This window comes from Arctopsyche grandis, chromosome 8 (genome assembly GCF_051622035.1).
Source record: "Arctopsyche grandis isolate Sample6627 chromosome 8, ASM5162203v2, whole genome shotgun sequence".
NCBI classification, from domain to species: Eukaryota; Metazoa; Arthropoda; class Insecta; order Trichoptera; family Hydropsychidae; genus Arctopsyche; species Arctopsyche grandis.
Genome location: NC_135362.1, coordinates 26,661,200 through 26,683,954, shown reverse-complemented (window position 1 = coordinate 26,683,954; position 22,755 = coordinate 26,661,200). Strand labels below are relative to the sequence as shown.

The following is a 22,755-nucleotide window of genomic DNA, read 5'->3' as shown; positions in this document are numbered from 1 at the left end:
TTGTACGACACGTTTCTTCAACACATTAATTGTTTTAAAAAAGAATATATAAACCATTCGTGTTACAATTAAGTCAGGCTGTAATCAGCTCTTGTACTGAATATTATAATAAATTATTATTTTTATTCAAACCGTTCGTCTGCCATTCTTTATTCGCGCGATAAAAAACCGCGATGACATAACCGCGCCGACAAAAGAACGCGGTGACAAAAGTGCGCCGATAAAATTAAAATATCAATAGTAAGGATGCACTTACAAATTTAAGTCGTAGATTTTTGATATATAATATTTATGTTAAAAATTTAATAAATAATGTCGTTTTTTGACGGACCTTTTCAATAAACAGTTGCGCGATACGAAAAAATATATGAAAATGTGTGCGACAAACAAGTTGACGGGTGTAGCATGTCCCATCTACCTGAAAGCATTGGTCTGGTCACCCTCAACCAAGTCGCTCGCAAGTCGCACGATGCGGCCCGGCCCATACAAATACCCACCCTTCGTATGGTGACTTTTGAGCGAAACGGAGGTTTTGAATTAAAAACATCATAATCGACCCAAATAAACGTTAATAGATGAATATTATGCGTTTATTTTTATAAAATAGTAAAAAAAACAAGAGATAAAAATCTGACATTTCGAAATTTTTGTCGAGATAAATCGATTTGTTGGATCGATAAATCGAAGCACAGGACATTGTTAAAATCGATGAAATTTTTTATTTAACGTTTCCTTGATACAACAAAAGGTTCTTTGATGAAAATCGATAATTCGCGTTTTTTGTTCCGGTCTATTATGCATATTCCGAGAACTTTTTGAACGTTTATGTATATTTGTTGTTCAATATGAATGCTTGTGACCTTTGTATTTCATAGTAAATTATTTATATCACATTTAATGAATAAAGTGAAAGGTTTGATATATAACCGTGTCAGGTATGCCGTATAACAAATTGTATGCAAATCTTTGTATTTTTTCCAATGAATTAATTTATGACTGTATTGTTTTAATTTCGTTCGCATTTTATTGCAAAAAGTGAATAGATTTTTTTTTCAAAGGCGCCTGTAAATAAATTAACTGTATATTTTTCATTCAATAAAAAGGTTAAAATCGGCCGACCCGTATGTGATAAATCACGCTTTCTTTCTCCTTTGAATATTTTCCAACTGTCTTTGTCGCGCTTTTGACACCTATAACGTAATTAATGTATTTATATTATGCAAATTTGCCGTTTTGTTAAGTTTGCCGGAGAAGACGATGACCTCTCATTTGACTCGTTCGAAATGCGAGTGTGCATGAAAGTCTCGAATTATTTACGTGGAGGCTGGATTTATTCAATTGTCGCTTCAATTCAGCAGTAAAACGATTTTGCATACCACATAAATCACGTAATCTGAAACTAATCAAAACACGCATGTATATAAGAATTCGTTATTAAGCATGCGGCGTACGTTTATTAACTATTGTGTTTCGGGATTGTAAATTTTCGCTCGGAAGTGTCGTAAAAGTGTTTATTACGGTTGTAACGATTGTTCAATCTCAGCTTTAACCCTTTCGGTGTTGAACTGTCGGATTTTTACAAGGTTTTTTTTATAAGTTTCACTTGTTTGTGGAATGTGGCTATTTATTATATGTACATACTGCGTGTATATACAATTGAATCTTTATACTACATATGTATAGTGCTATTATCATAATGATATGATTTTTTTTTATAGCTTTGAAAGTCTTCTAATCAGCGTGTATGTATGTATGTATGTACATAGGTAAATAGTCAAATTCTTATTATCATGTATTGTGGTTCTGAAGTGTGTCGAGAGAATTGACACGAAAGATCATGGAAAATCCTCGACATTCTAGGGGTTAAACCTGATATTCAATGGAGTTGATTCTTATGTGTGGTTTTATTTTTATCGTTTCAGATGCAAATTTCATACATTCACCACAATGGCGACTGTAAGCGAAAATGTCAACAACGAAGAATTCGTCACGATCGTATCGGTGGGAAATTCCTTTGCAGAAAATGGCGTTTGCGAAGCGGCAAACAACGTTCAGAAAGCGGCAAGTGATGTTCCTTTCGTGACAGTGCTATCCATCGGACAGGCTGCAATCGAGGAAGAAGTAACAGTATATCGTCTACCTGGAGAGAAGTTGGGTTTTGGACTCAAATTCGAAGGTGGAACCAAGTCGGCAGAAAGAGTCCGCAGACTCTTCATACAATCCTGTGCAGCTGAGAGTCCTGCAGGACGAGCTAAAGCCGCTTGGGGACCTTTGGATGCTGGAGATGAGATTTTGCGCATAGATGGTGTATCCGTCACTTCCTTGACCAGATTAGAATGCGTGCGCTGTCTCAAAGATTCAAACGTAGCTGTCAAATTACTAGTGAGGCACTCCCCAGAAGGTAAGCACCTAGTACTGGACGGAATCGGTTCAAATATAAAAAATGGCGATTCCGAACAACACACGGTGGAAGCTGAACGGCTATCACTCCCACCGCCAGTACCCCCACGAAAATTACCCAGAAGAAGTTCAAAGGATACGCCTGCTCCTGATATACCATTGTTGAATGGTAGCAGGATCGTATCCACATTTGAAGTGAGCGAAGTTAGTAAGAAATTAGATAGTCAATTTAAAATAACGGAATCTTCTGGGTTAGGGGATAGTGCTCAGAGGAAAGGTCCTCTGGGCAGGCAGTCACCAGGTAGACCTAGACGACCTGCACCTATACATAGCGCACCTCCGCCTCAAGAAGCGCAGGTGTATACAGATCTGTTCTGTCACGAAAATGGTATTCACATAGCGGAATCAGAGTCCGACGACACCGGCAGCTCCATATCAACTGTCATTGACAGATTGAGCTCTTATTCCAGTTTTCCAGGCTCGGTGGAGAATAGTATACCGTCAACGCCCACTCTAGGCACAAAACAAATCAATATACACGTCCTCACATCCATAGAAAACATGGACGAGAAGTTCATTTCGGACATATCGTCGCGATTCATGGACGACATCTCTAATAAGGACTCGCCGAAGTCGGGTGTCAGAACTAGCGAAAAAAATGGAGACGTTCAAATGGCTAACGGGGATATTATACAGAACGACAGCGTGCCCATATCCATACCAGTGTCATCTTCTAAAGAAGTTATGAGCTTCAAAGTGGAACATTCCATCAAGTACAACAACGACGCCAACAACAACACGAGCACGATCAAAATAGGAAACGAAGACGTCGTGGACTTCGCTTCAAAAGTGGTTCCATTGACGGAAATACCGAAACCGCTTCCGCGGAATTTGAACAAGAAGAACATAGACACGCATCTTTTGCAAAACGATTACAATAGAGTGGACCGTCCGTATGAGGAGAACTTATCTCCGACCAAATTGCACAACATCGAAACTTGGCTCCAGGAAGCCATCAACGTGAGCAATTTCGACAGTGCGAAAGATCATACGGAGTACGACCGAGAGGTGATCAAACCGGAAGCTTTGCCTAGACTGATCGATTTCGTTCCCAAGTCGCAATTTGGTGCTAAAAATCAAGTGGAAATTGTACAGCAGATGGAAGCACCTGTAGCCGTTGAGCGGAAGGAAAAACCAGCTTATAATCTCAAGTTGACTATAAACGTCGATAAAGAACCTAGCAAAGTTGATGATTTGACGTCCGATTGGACTTATACGGGTGGCAGTTCTCCACAATTGGAGACCATTGGAGAAGACGATGAAGATTCACCCAGCGGTCCAACTCTTCCGATGTAAGTTTATTTTTATTATTTCTCTAATATACATATGTACATATATAATACAATCTGAGGTTCATTCAACTCACGATTCAAAACTAAATTCTCAGAATTTGAGTAGGATCCACACAAAATTCTATATTAATTCCAGTAGACAGCAGTGGGTGCATTAACGGAGAGATTTATCGCAGATATTTCTGGCTACTATATTTATCGTAGCTAGAGATGCTACGACAGACCCTACGATAAATATTTATCAACAAAAAATCTTATACTTATAGGTGATTGTTGATTAATTCATATTTTGAGTCCTTATACAGTTACGAACCCAACTAGGATCACCCGACTGATTATATTGTGTTGTGAAGAAAAGCTGGCAGACTAGATAGTTGAAAAATAGCCCGACAAACAATTCACTAGAAACTTGTCTGCAGACAAATCTTTAAGTCAATTTCCAAAATGCATAAATAAGTTCGCTTAAAAATGATAGATAATAAGAGTATCTATTACGATAAGCAGTACTTTAATTCGAGTAAAAACTATCAATATAATAATCAAGTTCTTCATGTTTTGATGGAAGATTGTGCATTGTTTCTAAGCTAGACAGATCGTAGATATAATTTACGTAGGTCCATGTCTTCTTTGAAGTATATATACATACATACATACACACACACATACAGCAGATACACGATTATATGTACTTTTAAACCCAAAATTCAGCTCATTGAACCCCAAAATGTGGTTATGGCGTGTTTGTGCCGAATGTGAGAAAGTAACTAATTATCTCACGAGGCCATCTAATTTTTAAAAATGGCTGATTAATTCGATTTGCGTGATACCAAATAATTAATCGGTGCACGTTCGATAGATTCTATAGCGTGTTCGTGTATGTATGTGTGTACATATTTTAAAGATTCCCAAATATGGCTCTCTAGCCGTGATATATGCTCTCTCACCTTTACCAAGGTTGCTTATTGCATTTTTTTTTCGGCAACTTTTTAAATACGTGTCATGATATTTTCTGCTTATAAATTTACCGGTTGCTTTTCCCTATTCACCACTGAATGAAAGTTTCTTCAATATCCTTATTCTCCACTTTTATGCACTTATGTAGTTGTAGTTACGTGTCATCTATACATCTTGGTTACAAAGCGTCTGTATGCCTTAGTTTCACAGTACATGTCTACATTTATTTATGCATCAGTGGCGTGCCGTAACTTTTACAACAGGGGCCTAGGTATGGTCAAAATATATGGATATAAAAAAGTATATTTTTAATTTTTTAATTATAATGATCTGTCTTGAAGTGATATGAGTATAATTTTTCATTTTTGTGCTAACAGAAATATCCTAAGTAGCATACCTTCTTAAAAACATTTTGTTTGTCTTCAAAACTAAATCTTCTGAATGATTGTCGAACAATCGATCAAGGATACAACATTCCACTTCGTTATTTGTTTCCGCGCGCTCTGAACTGATTTGTTCTAAGGGAATCGTTTCGTGAGCCGAGTTCCATGCCATGTTTGTACCGAAGGAACTTATGTGTAAATATGTGTTATTTAAAAAAAAAAAGTTTTTTTGATGGACACAAATCTGAATATTCTTATTGAAAATTCCAAAAATGCTTAAAGAGACAAGTAAATTAAAAAATGTTTTGTCTTCGACGGAACATCTATACATAATAATTCGCCAATACCGCGAAGAGAATAGAATTGAGACGGCGAGTACGTACAAGCGAACGACGGGGCGGACCACACCATAGCAATCCACTACCTTAGATAAGGCCGATTCCGGTTTCTGAACTTCGCTAATCCGATTGGACAATATCAATATGGGCAACGATTTGAATTTATTGTAATTTAACTGGCCTAGTCCCTCTAGTCCGATGATGGCATGCCACTGGTATGTACATACATATGTATGGACACAAATAGATACATCTTAGTTACTTAGAATCTAAACAATTCCATTGAGTCCCATTTGTTTGCCTCTCCATCCTAATGGATACTATTTGAACGTTTTCTATGTTTATTTATCTTTAATTTGGTTCTTGAATTGGCGTAACTAAGTCCGGTCGTTTAGCTAAATTTCAATACTTAATTTTATTTTTTCCAACAAACATATTTTGATGCTTAAATGCACAAACCTTTATGTTTGAGTTTGAGTTTGATCAGTTTGAGATCCCAAAATCTCTTTCAGAAGGTTTTACCTAGGCTGAGAACTAGTCTGTATGCTCAGCTTATTCTAATTATTTTTTTCACTTATCGAATAGAAGTGGATAGTAAAAATTGGTAGCTGAATTTTGGTGAAATGCTAATTTTTATGTGAATTCATTGATAAGGTATGGTCAGAAGAGCTATTTCAGGTTTCAGTTTGTATTTTTCAAGATCGAGTTGAAGTCTTATGAATTTTCTTTGGGAAAATCTATCAACTACCACTAACAAATTTACTTCACCTTTTTCTTCCAACCTCTTTTGTGACTAGGGATTGTCTTGTTTGTACGTGTCTGTGTAATTACGCCTCTACTTGTTATTCCAATCGTTCATCTCTGCTCTCAGATAATTATTCAAATTCATCATATCTTTATATTTGGTTTCAGCATCAAAGTGACCCAACAACCGTCGATCGCTTTAACGAACGGAGATAGCAACTACGGAGATGGTTCGCTGGAAGTTGCTAAATCTACATCTTCCGAAGATACGATCTTCAACGATCCGATCATCGAGACCGTGGTCAAGACCAACGTGCACGATTTTCAACCCAAAGACAAGAAGCAGGCTAAAACGAATGGTAAGTCTAATTTTGTACCGATTGTTATTTATTATTGGATAACAGAATGCTACTTACTGTGTTTACTCGACCGCTCGCTTGCTACGCGCTGTCAACGCGGTTACGAAGTTTTATTCAAATTACGCCAAAATTAATGCGCGATGGTAATTTTGCTCACTTGCACAATCGCGGTAAAAGTGTAAGTGTAATAAATGCATTTTCCATTGAGCAATATATATTATTACTATTTTCTATTCGGATCACTATCGGCGCAGCGTTGTGTATCTAACGTTCGTCGTACGCGTTCGATACACGGTGGAAATTTGCATGCATTTATTTATTTATAAGTAAATGTACCTACGTAACATATTCTCTAGGCCAGCGATGTCCAAACTGTGTCGCGAGATAGATATGTATGTATTCCACGAAGAAGTATTGTATATTATGCTAATCAATTGCTAGTTTTGCCTAGTGCATATACTAAATTTTGATCGTCGTGTATTCGTGTATTCATAAAAATTTAGTAAGACCTAACCTGCAAGAATCGAGTCATACTTTAGACTAGTGAATATGTACATATTTCAGTTTATTGAAAAAAATCTTTCAGCGCATCTTTATTTAAGACTCTTTTTCAAATGATGAAAAATCTGTACTCATTTATACATGTTCCATTTATTTTGTCACACCTTTAAAATAAACAATTTCAAAGGTAAATTTATGATACACCTGTCAGCAGGATTCCATTGAAGTTAAACAACATTTGTAAGGAACGTAAAACCTTTTATAGACTATATATTATAATATATATGTAGATCTGCCTGTGTTACCCGTGTCTTGTAGATATAACTACATTTATCATTCACCTACAGTGTCAATTTTAAGCAAGTAGCGATTGACCCACATATAATATAATCATATTGTAAATAAATTTATATGTAGGCGCCACTTCTAAGGCCAAAATACATGTCGAAGGACAAAAATTATGAAAAATCAACAACTTTTAATGAAGTCAATCGAATTGTTGATGTATGGTAACTTGATTTGATTCATTACCGATAATATCTATGTATGTAAATAACTGCTAGCTAGATCTATAGGACTTGCTCAGGTTCACCACACTACTGAAGTGACGTATGAACAAACGAAATGCTTCTATTCTGACAGATTCTCAACTTGGGTTTTTTTCTTAATTTATCAGTGTATTATTATAACTACTAATATACATATGTAGCCTGTTTCATTACTTGCAGGACTAATCGTACACTTTTCCTTGACTGCCGCTCAACTCTACCCCTAGTATTGGGCATTTTGCTTTCTGCAAGGTCGAGCAGTTTTAGAAGCGATCAAATTTACTTGTACACATGTAAAATGGAGCCAGCGCGGCCAAGTTTCTACTATTTATCCTGTTAAATCCGTAAACGGAAGTCGTTTCGCGAAAAGGCTTCCCTATTAGGCCGGGCCGGAATGTCGGCTAAGTGTACCGATGTGTTTCCACGCATTTTGAAATCTGCGCCGAATATCTCCACGCTGGCCGGCAAGTGAACATCCTGTTGAGGTCATTTCCTTCTCTGTCTGAGGGCGCATGTATATTTAGACTTTGAGAGTGTGGGGCTTTGTGAAGCAGATTCACTGTTTATGCGGTGTGAACGCTCCCATTCAGACAGACTAAATAAACTTGCAACGCATAGGTTGGTCGGTATATGTATAGGTATATCAACTGTATGTGCGTATGTACATACATACTCGTATATAGGAGGTTACACCCTCGTTCGTCTGTCTGTTTCAAATGGACCACATCCTCCGTTTTGAACTTGTTTGCTCTTAAATCTCTGATGCGACGATCCTGACAATTGGCATGTGCCAACAGTTATAGTTTTTATGACGCTTTAGTATGTAGATCAATTGCTGCTTTATAGTTGTAGTTTTTTGATTCCTTTCGCACTTCTAGGAAATAGTAATTTATTTTATCTTGTCCAATATTTTATCCCTAGTGATTTTCCCCTCATAAATCTTCTTATATATTAAACCGAAACTGAGTCTGTAATTCGTTTCTGATTGGCTGTAGTCAAAGTCATTTCTGATCGTCTGGATTGGTCAGAGACGTTTGTGATTGTTCGTTCGTTAAATAATATGATTTTTTTCGATTCAAATAAATTTAATAAAAAAAAACAAGTGAAGATTTTTTTCATTGTTCGACGGTATTCTCACTACTAGACTGCATTTCTATTTCAAGTTACTTTTATTATATCCGTGCTAAAACGGAAGAGACCGTCAAAAGTGGAACCGAGCGAAGCTAGGTAGCACCACTAGTACTGTATAAAATCAGTGCATTTTTGTCTTAAAAGTTTGTCGTAACTCACCTAAAGTATTGTTCTCGCAATTATATGGACGATTTTTCGTTTGTCTTCGCATTGAAAAAATAAATGATATATATATGTACATATATAGTGATAATCGGCACTTGTAAAGCTCTTATTGAAAGATAATTTTTGTCTCAATTTTTATTTATTTATTTATACTAGGTGGCATATCCGATGTACCCATTTATTTATATTTTTCTAAGATGCCGTTATCGGGTTGCCCCCGAGCGAAATCTATGGTATTAAACTTTTACATATATAAATGTATAGATTTTAAATATTGAAACTATATTCAAATAGTGGGTGGGGTGATTTTGCCAATTTGATGAGGAGCCGTTTCCACGATGAAATCCACTATACACTAGAGATACACTCAACTTAAGTTGTGTGTATCTCTTGATTGGTCGTAGTGAATTTGATGGCCAAAACTATCGCTCAATTCCAATCTAATAACGTTGACTTTTGTTTTGTGTTTTAAAATTATACATAATCCATGATAATTTAAGGTAATTTCTAAGATTTTACTATGTGGATTGTAAGGGTTTGATCGTAAAGTATAACTTTGAATAGATTTAACAAATCAACTTATACATTTGTATGTATTATGAGCGAATTCCAGTTCAAGTACTTGCGTCAGGAAACACCTTAAGTGCAAATATTTTCAAATGCGAGTCGAGGTCACCTCGTGAAATACATATTTATGTGAAAATGTACACTTCTATGGGTTTTCTAGCTTGTAAAAAGTTTATTGTTTTGTATTCCTATTAAAATACTAATCTGACTGTTCTGAATGGAAGTGAAATAACTAGACGTTACTAAAACAGATTGGAATGTTGTGTGCACTTTAGCTATGGATCAAACGTTGATTGGATTGGTGAAGCATCTCACAGTGGAATATTTCTCAAACTTTTTCGTAATAAAATTTTTGACACAGGTCTACAAAAATTAATGAATTCATTTAAGTATATTGACGTCTTTTTGCTATGAGAGAATATAAAATCTTGTAATATTAGGTTAATTTAAGATGAGATTAAATTAGATTGAAGAATTGAAGCTTTGATGCTATCGACGAATGTAACAAATCTTCTGGAATGATCAATCGAACTTATGCATACATTACAGGATATTATACAGGGGATAAATGAGAGTGAAAAAAGTAACTTTTACCACTGTTTAAGTGAGTTGTGAAGGGGCCTGTAAAAAGCCGTTTTTTGATAGCTAGCTGTCACCGCTTCGATTTGACACAAGATTTCATTGTAATTTTTAATGAGTTCGTTAATGATTAAACTCCTCTGGCGTCATGTCAGAGACATTAGCTTACTTCAATGTTAGCTAACCTTCATACGTCGATGAAATATCAAAGCGATCTAAAAAGTGGAAGTGGTTCAAAAACAGATCACAAATTTTTGACGGGCAAGAATTTCATGGAACTAGCAGAGTGAAGCCAAGCAAAAGCTTGTAAATATGCGCTTAATGCTAATTTTTCTATATAATTATATTTTATTGGGTGCTTAGCTCGTTAATCACCGGCTGATGCTTATTTTTATTTTATTTTACTTTATGCACATAATGTATATACCAGGAAAGCCTAACAGGTAAACCCAATGCACTTACCTGGCCAGAAACATTTTATATTTGAAACAAGTATTATTTATATTATACAAAGTAAAAAGATATCAATTAACATCCATATCCAGAGATATCTATGGCTAAATTTGTAAATTTGCAGCATTTTATACAATTCAGTGAAATTCAAGATCGCTGAAAACTCGAGATTTGCGAGAAAATGGGTAAGGTTTCCAATTTGTTGGAACCGTTTCAATGAAAATCAGATAAATTGGCAAAGTCTGATAGGAAACGACCAACCTATTTATACAGATGCTTATATATTTTTGCACTTTTCAACTCTTCTGTATATCATTCCCTGTACGATGTATGTACCTAGTAGTGTCGTACAATATTTCCTTATCAACGGGTTTAAAACAAACATTTCTACCACATAAGTTACAATGTTTTTTTCAACCATACACACACGTTTGTCCAACACATACCTGTCCTTGTGCAAAGCCTCAAGAAATTTTAAATTGCACAAAAAGATTTCCTTAAACTTCTAGAAACCTACCGAATGATATCACCGCATGTAGCAAACACCACGATCCGCCAATATTTCAACTGAAATGGCCCTAATATGAAACTTCTACTATTTTGATTTTTCTAGACTTAGAAGAATGCGTCTAAAATCTAGACACTTCACATAGTTTGAGAATCGCCGTCGTGGTGCATTCGAACCAATTTGCCCAAACCACGGGCATGCTATATTAGAGAGCGCTCGTTTGAATAACAAGGAGTCTGCTGCCTACACAGTGGATAATTGGTATAGCTTCTAAGATCAGATCGATTAGTTCGGCGTGACTATGCTCGGTCAACCCATTTCTAATGTGTAATAAATTAAGACAGTTCGTAGACCAACGGTATTGCACGTATGCATGGCGAATTTCAATCTAGAAAATGGCGACTGCCACGAGAAATGTCCTCTTGAATGTGAATGACTTCACTTTTAGATTGCAGCTCACCTTGAAGACTTGGGATAATTTCGCCGATCAGGTGGATGTGTGCTTCTCGATTGTTTGCAAATGTTGTGGGTCACCCTCTTGCCCCAGCGTGACCCAGAAGATCTCGAGAACAATGGCCCCGAGCGGTGCAGCAGCCTCTTCTGCTTTTCTCACGTTACTCTATTTTCGGCACTCGAGCATAAGTTCTGTGGAATGCGCGTTAGATACCATTCCCGAGATAATAATAATTGGATTAATTGTTTTGAAATGTTTCGACGAAACCCATGGGAGGCAGCACACAATTTGAAAATATGTGTGTATAATGAATTTCCAAGGTTTTTCTATGGTGTAAGTGGATGGCCGTATTTGGATATTGGTCGAACGGTTATAAGGTCGCGTTTATGACCAACGGCATTTATTATTGAATTTTATTCGTTTTGATTAATATAGCGTTGATTTATGCATCTTTGATGCACTCCTAAAATGGTGCTGGTCTGATTAGTGTCGCTGATTTTTGCATGGTTAAGGACTCCATATCTTCTTATCAAAGTTTTTAAACCAGTTTTTTACTAGTCCGTTACATTTCTTTAAATAGGTCAATGTCGAAATGTTCAATTCGTTTAAGTCAAGGTCACATAGCTCGCATTTTAACCTATTAAATGTCAAGAGATGCTGCTTGATCTTTTAAAAGAGTTTTAAAAATTTGATTTGATTTAGCCTATTAGCGGATACATATTTAAACATTAATTTTATATAATTATATCGCAAACAGAGCTGGTTACGATGGCAATCTCTAATATATTATAGTTCCACGATGAAACACCTACATACATACTACAAAATTATTACGCGACTAAATGGATATGGACAAAATGTTTACGTGACAGAATGCCGACACGTAAACATTTTGTTCGTATGTTCAAAATCTTTTTTTTTTAACCAAAAAAACGTACAAGAATTTAATCAAATCTGTGGTGATGAAGACCTACGCATGTTCTTTGACAGATTAATAAATAAGTATTAGATAAGCCAGTCTAATCGAAATTTAGTCATAAATAACAAACTAATTTTAATCATAAATAATAAAAAAAAAAGATTTTTTTTATATTCTTTATTGCAAACCTTTAAAGGGAGTGCTTTTTTTTTACTTGCTTTGAGTAAGTAAACAAAGTAAAAAGTTTTGGTCGTTATTTATTTATTTCAGTTTAAATTTGGACCATTGTGCCATTACAGGAGTCTCCAATACACAAAACATTTATATCAAAAAAACAATAGCAGATAAACTAAAAATATCAAATAATAAAATACAAAGTAGGGAATGTCTTGCACAAATGGAAGAGAGAAGATCAATATTCCACTCATTCATCTCATTCAATTATGAAAATAATGATGGGTGCAGGCTACCAGAGAAATACGTTAAAATAGTCTTCGATAATCTAGACTCACTGAGTTGGAAAATATCACATTCAGGCTCATCAGCAACGATTTAATTAAGAAGTCCGATACTTCTTGGAATAGGAGGCATTCGATAAAGAACAGTGCTAGCAGGAGGTTCAACCGTCAAATAATTATGTCTACCACGCACATAATTATTAGGAACAAAAAGTCCCAACTATTTAAACAACAACACGTAGAAGCTGGAGAATAAAACTAATTAATGAGAAGTTCAAAAGAATTATACCCAAGTATACTCAAAAGGAAAGGATTAGGGTAGAGATATGGGTAATACCCATTCTCTTTCCGATATAGGAAACGAAAAAATTCTTTTTGCACTTTCTCAATCATTATATTTTACAGTGTCAATTGTACATGTTTTCTGTATGAATATTAGTCGCCTAATCATGCTGTCCGTGAGCATTATGTCACGTTAAAATTTTGTCCGTAATCATTTTGTCGTAGACATTGTGCTGTTAGATGTTTTGTTCGTAGACATTTCATTTCATTTCAACGTTTATTATACAAATGTACAATTTTTTTAAATAGTTGAAAAAACTAACCGCGCTGTGATCAGGTATTTCAGTTTCCTCTCAATAATCAGAATTTAGTTAAGAAGATCCAAATAAAAGTATAATAAAACAAGAATAGAGAATACATATGTATTTTATTTTTTATTTTTTTTTATTTTTATTTCATACCAGGAAGGCATTACAGGTAAACCCCAATGCGCCTTCCTGGCCAAATTACAAACAATACAGCATTTTTTATTATATAAGTCGCTAAATTACGAGACACTGACTTAAACTCGACAATTAACGAGACATCTATGAATTGTACATACATTTTTATTGTAATATTTACATTAATCATACTCAAATAGTGGTGACATAGTGGGTAGGAAGGATTTTTAGCCAATTTTTAATCGGGAATCGTTTCAACAATGAAATCAGAGAAAATTGGCAAACTCTGATAGGAAACGATCAACCAGGAGTCACAAATCCTGGTCTGACCAGCAGCATTACAGATTTACTCAGAAAAATTCTTTTCAATCGAGGTCAGCTCAAGGGATCGAACTCGGCGCCTCTCAGTGTTAAGCAGAAGCTTAACGACCGAGCCACGCTGCTGGCTGTATATATATATTCACACCACGAAGATGATAGATAAGAGCATTTAGAGATTTCGGCAAAACATAAACGCATGGAGATTTCATGCGAAATTTATAGCACTGAAATAAATCACAGACACCACATATTATAGTTTACCAAGGTCAAAATTTTGACTGCAACAACTGTCTAGTTCTCACACTTCTCACAGTTTTAAAACGAGCGGTTCATCGCACAGCGCGAACAAGTTTTTCTTGACGTAGATGTATGTACATACGTATGGTACGTAATATGTAATATTGTGAATGCAAGTCACATCTTCGATAAGCGAGTATTACGTACACACATACATTGGTCCCAAAAGTTGCAAAAAGGATGGTGATATGCGACATGTGTGACAGCATACGATTACATGACAGTAAACGAGGTAAAAACGAAGAAACATAACGTTGATAAGTCAATTTTAACACCTCTCAGTTGTGCAAATGAGCGCACTGTCACGCTTCCATGCTAAACCGAGCGTGCAATTGCAAATGTTCACGTGTATCACATTAATTGAATGAGTTGTGACATCGAAAAAAGGGGCAAAGCGTATCAGTGAGTTTTGACAATACGTGGACAACTAATTCAGCTTCGAAAATAAACAGCAAAGTTCATGTGAGGTTGTACATATTACATAGTTTGGAATTAACGAAGGGGATCGTATCACATAATAGAGTTTTCTCGATGGTGTCATTTAATTAGTGCAACAACGGGTTTCCAACAAAACTTTTTTGTAACTGTTAAAATAATGCTATATTGCTACAATTATCTATTTAAAATTGTATCTATCGTCAATTCGTTTACTAAAAAAAATGCATCCAAAAACTTGAAAAAAATAAAAACCTAATTATTATAATGGGAGACTTCAATCCCAACTGTCATCCCAATATAAAAGCTGATATTGATTTACTTATTAATTTTTATAAGCTAACCCAGATCAACTCATTATCTAACAATTTTGGTCATATACTTGATTACACTTTGGTAACTCAGCATGTTGATGCTTCCCCGGTCACTAATCTTGTCGAGTTGGTTGAATCTGACCCCTATCATCGTCCGTTAAACTTTGACATTATTTGTGACGTTAATTTTTCCTATCGTGTATATCAATTATCTCCAGTTGTTAATATGGATGTGAATGCCGTTTTGATTTTTAGAAATGTCTGTTTTAATGATCTCAACAATATTTTGTTATCTGCTGACTGGGGTGCGCTTTATAATTGTGATCAGGTTGATGAGGCACTTCAAGCCTTCTATCGTGTACTTTATAACTGTTTCGACTCTTGTTTTATTAATAGAGTATTGCTTCGACGTAATGAGTCTTCTATAAGAACGTACCCAACTTGGTTCAACTCTGCTATTATTAGAATCATCAGGAAAAAACACCGTTGTCATAAGCTCTGGAAGATATTCGGCCGTGATAGGGATCTGATTTCTTTCAAATTTTTGCGAACCCAGTTGAAATCTCTGATAGTTGATGCCCATTCTCAGTATGTTGGCTAATGTGTGTCACAGATAAAGTCTTGCCGTATAGCAGAATATTTTCAATAACTGAAAATTTTGATTTCTTTAATTTTTATTATTGTTAAAATAATGGCACAAAACCATTTTTTATCAGAAATATGTAAAATTAATCATGTAACAAAATATTTAAATGTTAATTTAAAATGAATTTATTGTATGAAAATGTATATTTATATAATTATATTTGTTACTGGGAAACAAATGGATTTGGAAACTTATTTAAATATATTTTGTTTTTTTTTTTCTAATTTTATTTGTTTTTTATATACCAGGAAGGCCTTACAGGTAACCCCAATGCGCCTTCCTGGCCAATTAGAAACATTGCAGCATTTTTTTTATTATTATACAAGTCGCTGAATTACGAGACACTGAAAAACTCGCAAATTAACGAGACATCTATGAATTGTAAATCAATTTTATTGTACATTAATCAATCTTAAATAGTGGTGACATAGTAGGTAGGAAGGATATTTAGCCAATTTTACCGGGAACCGTTTCAACAATGAAATTAGGGTAAATTGGCAAACTCTGATAGGAAACGATCGACCTGGATCACAAATATGCAGGTCTAACCAGCAGCACTACAGACATATTCAGAAAATTTCTTTTCAGTCGAGGTCAGCTCATGGGATCGAACCCGGCGCCTGTCGACGCTAAGCAGAAGCTTAACAACCGAGATATGCTGCTGGCTACATATATATGTACGAGTATGTATTATAAAATTCATTTCTACATCAGTGAACGGACAAATCATACAATTTTACAAAAACGACGGCACGAACGCAAAGTACGTAAAAAAATGGGACTGCCCCGGGAAAAAAGGGCACGTATTGTCATCCTAACTATAGCACAGTTAGTCTGTGATCTACTAGCATTTAAAAACCAAATCATTTCCTAAATTTTTCCTACATAGTGGTCTTACGTATCCGTCAAAGAATGTAAACATCAAAAATTACGAAATTGATTTAATATGTATACATTGGCAATGTTCTATATAAGGTAAGGCGAAAACTGGAATTACGACGAGTAAACAAGAATTCGATCCCAGTTCACACGGTACAACTTTACTTGTACCAGCCCTGGACCAGTTTTCAATGAAATTTCATTGAATCTTCGCACCGATCGTAAATTAACACATTCCCTGTTAAATATTCAATCGTCGTAAATTCGCACTCTCATTCTATTAGTCGACGAACCGTAGAGGAAGCAACCCAGCTGGAGATTCCCATGCTTTAATATTTATTTTTAAATACACACATGTATTAGTTTATTTTTCGTCGTAAAAATTCCACACATTCGCATCATGGGGGCATTTATCAATTAATTTCCCCGTGATTAATGACTAGTTAAAAGTGCCTCGGGATCTATGGCATTTAATCGCCACCGCTTATACATTCATATATCGTTAGTGCGACTGTAATTAAATCATATTCGATAAAAGATTTATCTTTTTTATGTGTGAATTGTTGAAAATGTATTTCATCCGGCGCTTTTATGCATATTTTCACACTTAAAACGTATCGTCGTTACGACGAACGAAACTCGTTTTATTATAGTTCAGTCGTTTGCTTGTTTTTACAATTAATTTTTCGATGATTGGACTTCCGTCAATTTTGATCGATTTTTTAGTACTACGAGATATCGTATTACTTTTATTATTTATTATCTTTTTTCAATATCCTTACAATTTGTGAACATTTAAATATTTATAATTTTTGCTAATTGGCAAACGGTTGCCGAAGTGTTAATTTAGTCAATCTAATAATATTTATACAAAAAATTCCAGTTTGATTTTATTTATTATGAAAATTTTCCCAGGGAAAAACGGCTCAGTGTGATTTTTCATAATAGTTTGTCGCTCTCACTACAGATGTCTCTACAAATTGCACATTAAAAATTGAAGTTAATATGTATTTCTTATTTAAAAATAATATGATTAGTTTATTTCAACTATTATTTTATATTTTTTATTATATAATAAATATATTTACTATAAATTAATTTAAAAAATAATAATTTGGTTCTTAATATATGTATTTTATTAAAATATTACATTCAACGTACATTAACCACAAATGCACTTTGACTCTTAGTATATAACGGAAAATAGCGGTAATTAATGCAAAAAAATTGACCCATATACTAAACGCCCGTTTCAAATTAAATTGATGTTAATTTTATGCGAATATTTACTCACAATACATAATATATAATATAAAAATAATGCATTTTCATTGTTTTCGCTTCACAGTTGTCCATTTCGTTACGCTATTATACTGTCCAAAGTGTTACTTGATCATGATTTTTAATTTGTTTCATTAGTAATTGATATACATACGTACGTACATATGTGGGTTTTTGTAATATATAATGCAGAGCTCGTTCGTTTTGAATTCAACCACTTTTGCATGTGCATCGGAGCTTTTAGTTGCATATCGGGTTTCCGATTCTTCAACGAGCTCACTTGAATGGCCTTTGTTGTTGTCGGTGGTACTCCTTCAACGTTTTCTAAATCAGGCTCGGGTGAAAAGACCCAGCTCCGGTTGACTTTGAGCTTTAATTTGTTCCTTTTGCAATGCTGCATTTCCACCGGAGCAGTGCATATTATTATAATGGAATAAAATCTTCATAAAATTCTGATATACATACATATGTACTGGAACTTTTCATACTACATTAACTTTGTTTAATTTGACTACTAAGAGTGTTAGGGGACAGGTTACTCCTTTGAATGCTGACCAACGCCGATCGGCGTTTTGCTGACAAGTCTATGGAGCTGCAAAACGCCGAGAGGCGTCGTAAATTTTGTATGTACAAAGTAAACAAGAACACTACCTCCTAAGCATTTAAAGGTAGCATTGAAAAAAAATGCATTGAACATGGATCGTGTAACCCGTATCATTAATTTGCCAACGTTTATAAATACTCGCTTACACAGGAATTTCTGAATGTATACCATAGCAGAATTAGCCGATGAAAATCCCCAACTGCTGAGTATTTTAAATTATGGCTTGGCATTTAGATTGTGAGCATTACATTTTAACAACAATGAAGAAGAGGGAACTAGTTTTGGAAAAATACATTCTTGAATAGACTTATTTTGGTTTTTTTTATATTGTTGCAAGATATATTAGAGAGTCTAAACACACCTTTACAAAACTTGAAATCCTCGGCGGTAGTTATCTAGGGCTTGTTTGGATTAGCTACAATTTTTATACCTGCTTTCTATTGGATTTCAAAATAATTCTAATTGGAAATGTTAGCGAAATTTTCAACTTGGCGGGCCTTCAACAGAATAGACGTCAACACTCAAAGGGTTAATGAAGATGCTTATGTCCTTAGTGCGTGCAAGTGAAAGACATAAAGGGTGACCTAGAATGGTTTGCAAAATGTAAATGATATCAATGTTTGAAAGCTTCAAATGGAATCAGGTTCCAGGTGTAGCGGAATATAGGATTATCTGGGCAGTCCTGGTCCTTTTTGATGAAGTGGTTCAGTGGTCTTTGTCGTTGCTTCTGTGTTACAACATTTTCCTAGATATGTAGATTTTGCAATTTTGTATACCATTTGAGCGCTTTTTTTCACTGTTTTTTGCCTCTTATCGATATTACATACTAAGTAAGTCTACAAATTGATTGCATTTTCGTTTCTAGAGTAGATTTTGCATATCATTTCCGACTTATGTACTGGATGAAGATCTTTCCGACACGCTTTCATTATTTTCCATTCTGGGGTACATTCTCTACTTAAACACTACAGATTTTTCTAATTTCGTCAGCTCAATGTACTCATGTATGCATCATACCTTCTTCTACATTCTCTTTATCATTCAAGTATTGGGAATCTCTTTCGTATATCATCTATTATATACATTAGCTGCAGTCTGCTTTCCATAGCATTACCATTCATGTCTTCTACTTTGTACGTTTTCTTTAATAGATTTGCGAATGTGTAAAAAATCTTTGATCGATTTAAAGCATCGATGACGTAACTTTACGTGGTATTTTTCGACCGTGTAAACAAGGAGGTCCTGGTGAGACATTTGTCTCTTATGGCAAGCACACACTGAAAATTGCGGCATGTGACGTGCTCACCTAACATTACTATTTCGAAAAATTTCCTCAAATGTCAATAAAGGATAAAATATCACCTAAAACACTCCAGGGGTGAGTCAGCCGAGGTTCGCGATGGCCTAGATTAGACGTGCTAGCATTTTTTTGCATATCCAAAACCATCTAAACGTACCATTCTGTTTGTCTGCACCTTTATTTGTATGTAAACGACTTGGCTATGCACGTTTGGTAGACCCCCTTTGGTATGGAGATCCGCCCCTTATATATGTATAGCTGAAATTTCCGCACGTCCGTCTATATTTGTGTCTTTATTCGATCAATGTGTCTTGTCAGCGATCTCGTATTGATGCGAAACTTGGGTATTGAACGCCAGAATGCTGCATAACCAGCGGCGTGGTCTAGTGGTGAATGTTGTATTCTATCGTGCAAGGTGTCACGGGTTCGATTCTCACTAGAGTCTCGTTATTAGCCAGACCTTGGTTTGTCGAGGTCCATCGTTTCTTATCGGAATTTGCCAATTTTTCTGATTTTCATTGAAACAGAGTCTGTAAAATTGGCTTTTCCAATCCAATTTTCTATTGCAAACCTTGAGTTATTGTTATATTTCAGGTTTGGCCAGATTTCTCTCCATAGATGTCTCTGTGGATGATTGTAAAAATTCGTATTGTTACATGAAAAATGTTATTGATCATATTGTTTACGATGTTTGTAATGTCTGACCATCGATGTCAGGTATTGTTTCGATTTACATATGTATGTATGTAATAATTATGTATTTAATATATGTAATATATAATTTATCGAGTTTTAATCTGTTTAGAACACTCGCCGCTTTGGAGCAATCTGTTAGGCGAGTGTGCATGATTAATTGAAAAAAATAAAAATAAAAACGGACGCGATTTATGTATATATGTTTGTGGATGTGTGGTGGACGCGTCGACCAGTATTGTCGATGAGATGCGAGGTAGCGGGAAGTGAGGGGTGTGGAGCGTTTAACATGTGCTCCTGATATTGAGCACTTGCATTGAAACGGATGTCGTCAGCATCAGATGCGCTGCGCGGGAGCGTTCACATAATACACACATCCACGAAAACACACATTCATCATTTCGAATGGGCGAACGGGGATCGGATTGGCGAGCGTGTAATGCGCGCACTCAACATTTTACTATTAATACGTGCGTGTGCCTATAAATTACCTTACATTATATATCATATAACATCATACTTGTATCAATTCCTTTCCGAAATCATCCATTGAAATCCATGGGCACAACGCTAGTTATTGATAATTTCCCTTGCATTGTGAACCGTTCGACAATACAGCCAGCTATTTGTTATCAGTCGACTAGAGTAATGTTTTGTACCGTGCTGAAAGCAATGTACAAAACATTACTCTAGTCGACATTACAAAACATTAATGTAGCCACATTGTGGGTCTTTCAACAACAATACGTACTTATTATAATCTTCTTTCAGAATACATACATACTCGGAATGCTTTCGAAGTCAAAGGATTAAACCCAAGGTATTGTCGGAGCACTGCTGAAAAATTCTTATCCTCATTGAACCGTTATACGGGATGCTCGGCAGGTCCACAATAAAGTCCGATCGGACTTTGGCGACGATATTGCATTTTAATGTCGCCGAAAAAGCTTTGCATAACTGCGAGCGGTCCACCGCAGTAATTTATCGTACTTTTTCCCATTAATAATCGCATTTTAACTCGCGGAATCTCCAGGTCATGCTGCCTCAGTCGAGGTCCACTCGCAAGGATAACAGTTACAAAATCTCGTTTTAAACACACACACACGTACATACATATCTGATATCCACAGGCTCGAGCTCGTAAAGAATTCGCCCTCGCGATCACCAGAAACCTGAACGCTGCTCCGGTCATCGGCGACTTTCCCCGTCACGTTTTTTTTATTTTCATTTATTTTTTTGTTCTGGGTTCGAGGTTCGAATGCTGCCGATGTCTTTTCTCGGTCACACCTCACTTAACCCGTTGCCTTCCCGTGTCCTTCTTTGGTTTGTTCCGATCATCCTCAATAGGATGATTCGTTCGTTGATGCATGTCGTTATTGCATAATAAGAATAAATTGTGCTTTAGAGCAGAGTGGTCGCGGATTCGAGTCCCACTGGAGTCCCACTTTGGTGGGACCCGACTTTGGTTTGTGACTCAAAGTCGATCGTTTCTTATCAGAGTTTGCCAATTTTTCTGATTTTCATTGAAACGCTTCCTGTATAATTGGCATTTCCTTCCTATCTCTTGTTAATTTCAAGCTATTCAGCGTCTTGAGGTTCGCCAATTTGATTATAAAATGCTGTAAAAATTTCTCCATAGATATTTGTTTCAATTCGCATTGTATAAAATGCTCGTATTGTTTCTATTACTGTACTGTGTCTGTCGTCGCTTTGGAGCGATCTGCAGGCGAGTGTTCATGTTCTATGAAATAAAATAAAATAGGTGTTTAGTGTTGGCCTTTTATGGAAGCAGAATTTGGCACGATTTTATATGGATTTTTTTAATTATTTTGTTTCATTGTGACTGGAGTTGTAGTCTATTCATCTCTGTGTTAGAAAATTAGCCTATCCGTCGCATGGGTTGGTGAAATCAAGAATGTATGCGTATATTTAAAAATGCTCTTATGCATATTTATTTATACAAATTATACCGCAGAGTGATCTAATGACAAAATTTAAAGCCTTAGTCGTGGCTTTTTTTAAACGACTTCACAGTCCTGGTGAAGATGTATTATATCTACATATTATATATAATATATGTATGTATGAGTATCGAGAAGAGTTGTGGAATTTGAACCGAAGCCGGAGTCAAATTTGAAGTTGGAGTCGGTCGTTGATTTTGAATATATAATACGTATGTGTACATACATATATATATATATATATATATATATATATATATATATATATATATATATACATATTTGGTTTCAAAGCCATTGTAGATTCTAGCTTAAGTTGTGAATATATTTTGGATAGTTTTAGTAAGGTTTTCATTGTTTTGTGAATATTTCAAAGATAAATTCGTGGATTTACATAGAGTAGTTATTATTAGATCTCTCCTACATATGTATTTCCTTTTTTTTGGTTGTTTAAAGCGAAGTCAAAACTGTAGTCACATGTTTTTA

At 35.4% G+C, this 22,755-nt stretch overlaps 1 protein-coding gene across 1 annotated transcript in view; it reads left to right on the top strand.

The window, feature by feature from the left end:
• Positions 1-22,755, top strand: part of LOC143916014 (uncharacterized) — a 124,762-nt gene that overhangs the window by 52,100 nt on the left and 49,907 nt on the right. Inside the window, exons 3-4 of the mRNA XM_077436869.1 lie at positions 1,923-3,752; positions 6,340-6,530. Coding sequence (XP_077292995.1) covers positions 1,948-3,752; positions 6,340-6,530 — 1,996 coding nt within the window. The 5' untranslated portion in view covers positions 1,923-1,947. The remainder of the gene's footprint in view (positions 1-1,922; positions 3,753-6,339; positions 6,531-22,755) is intronic.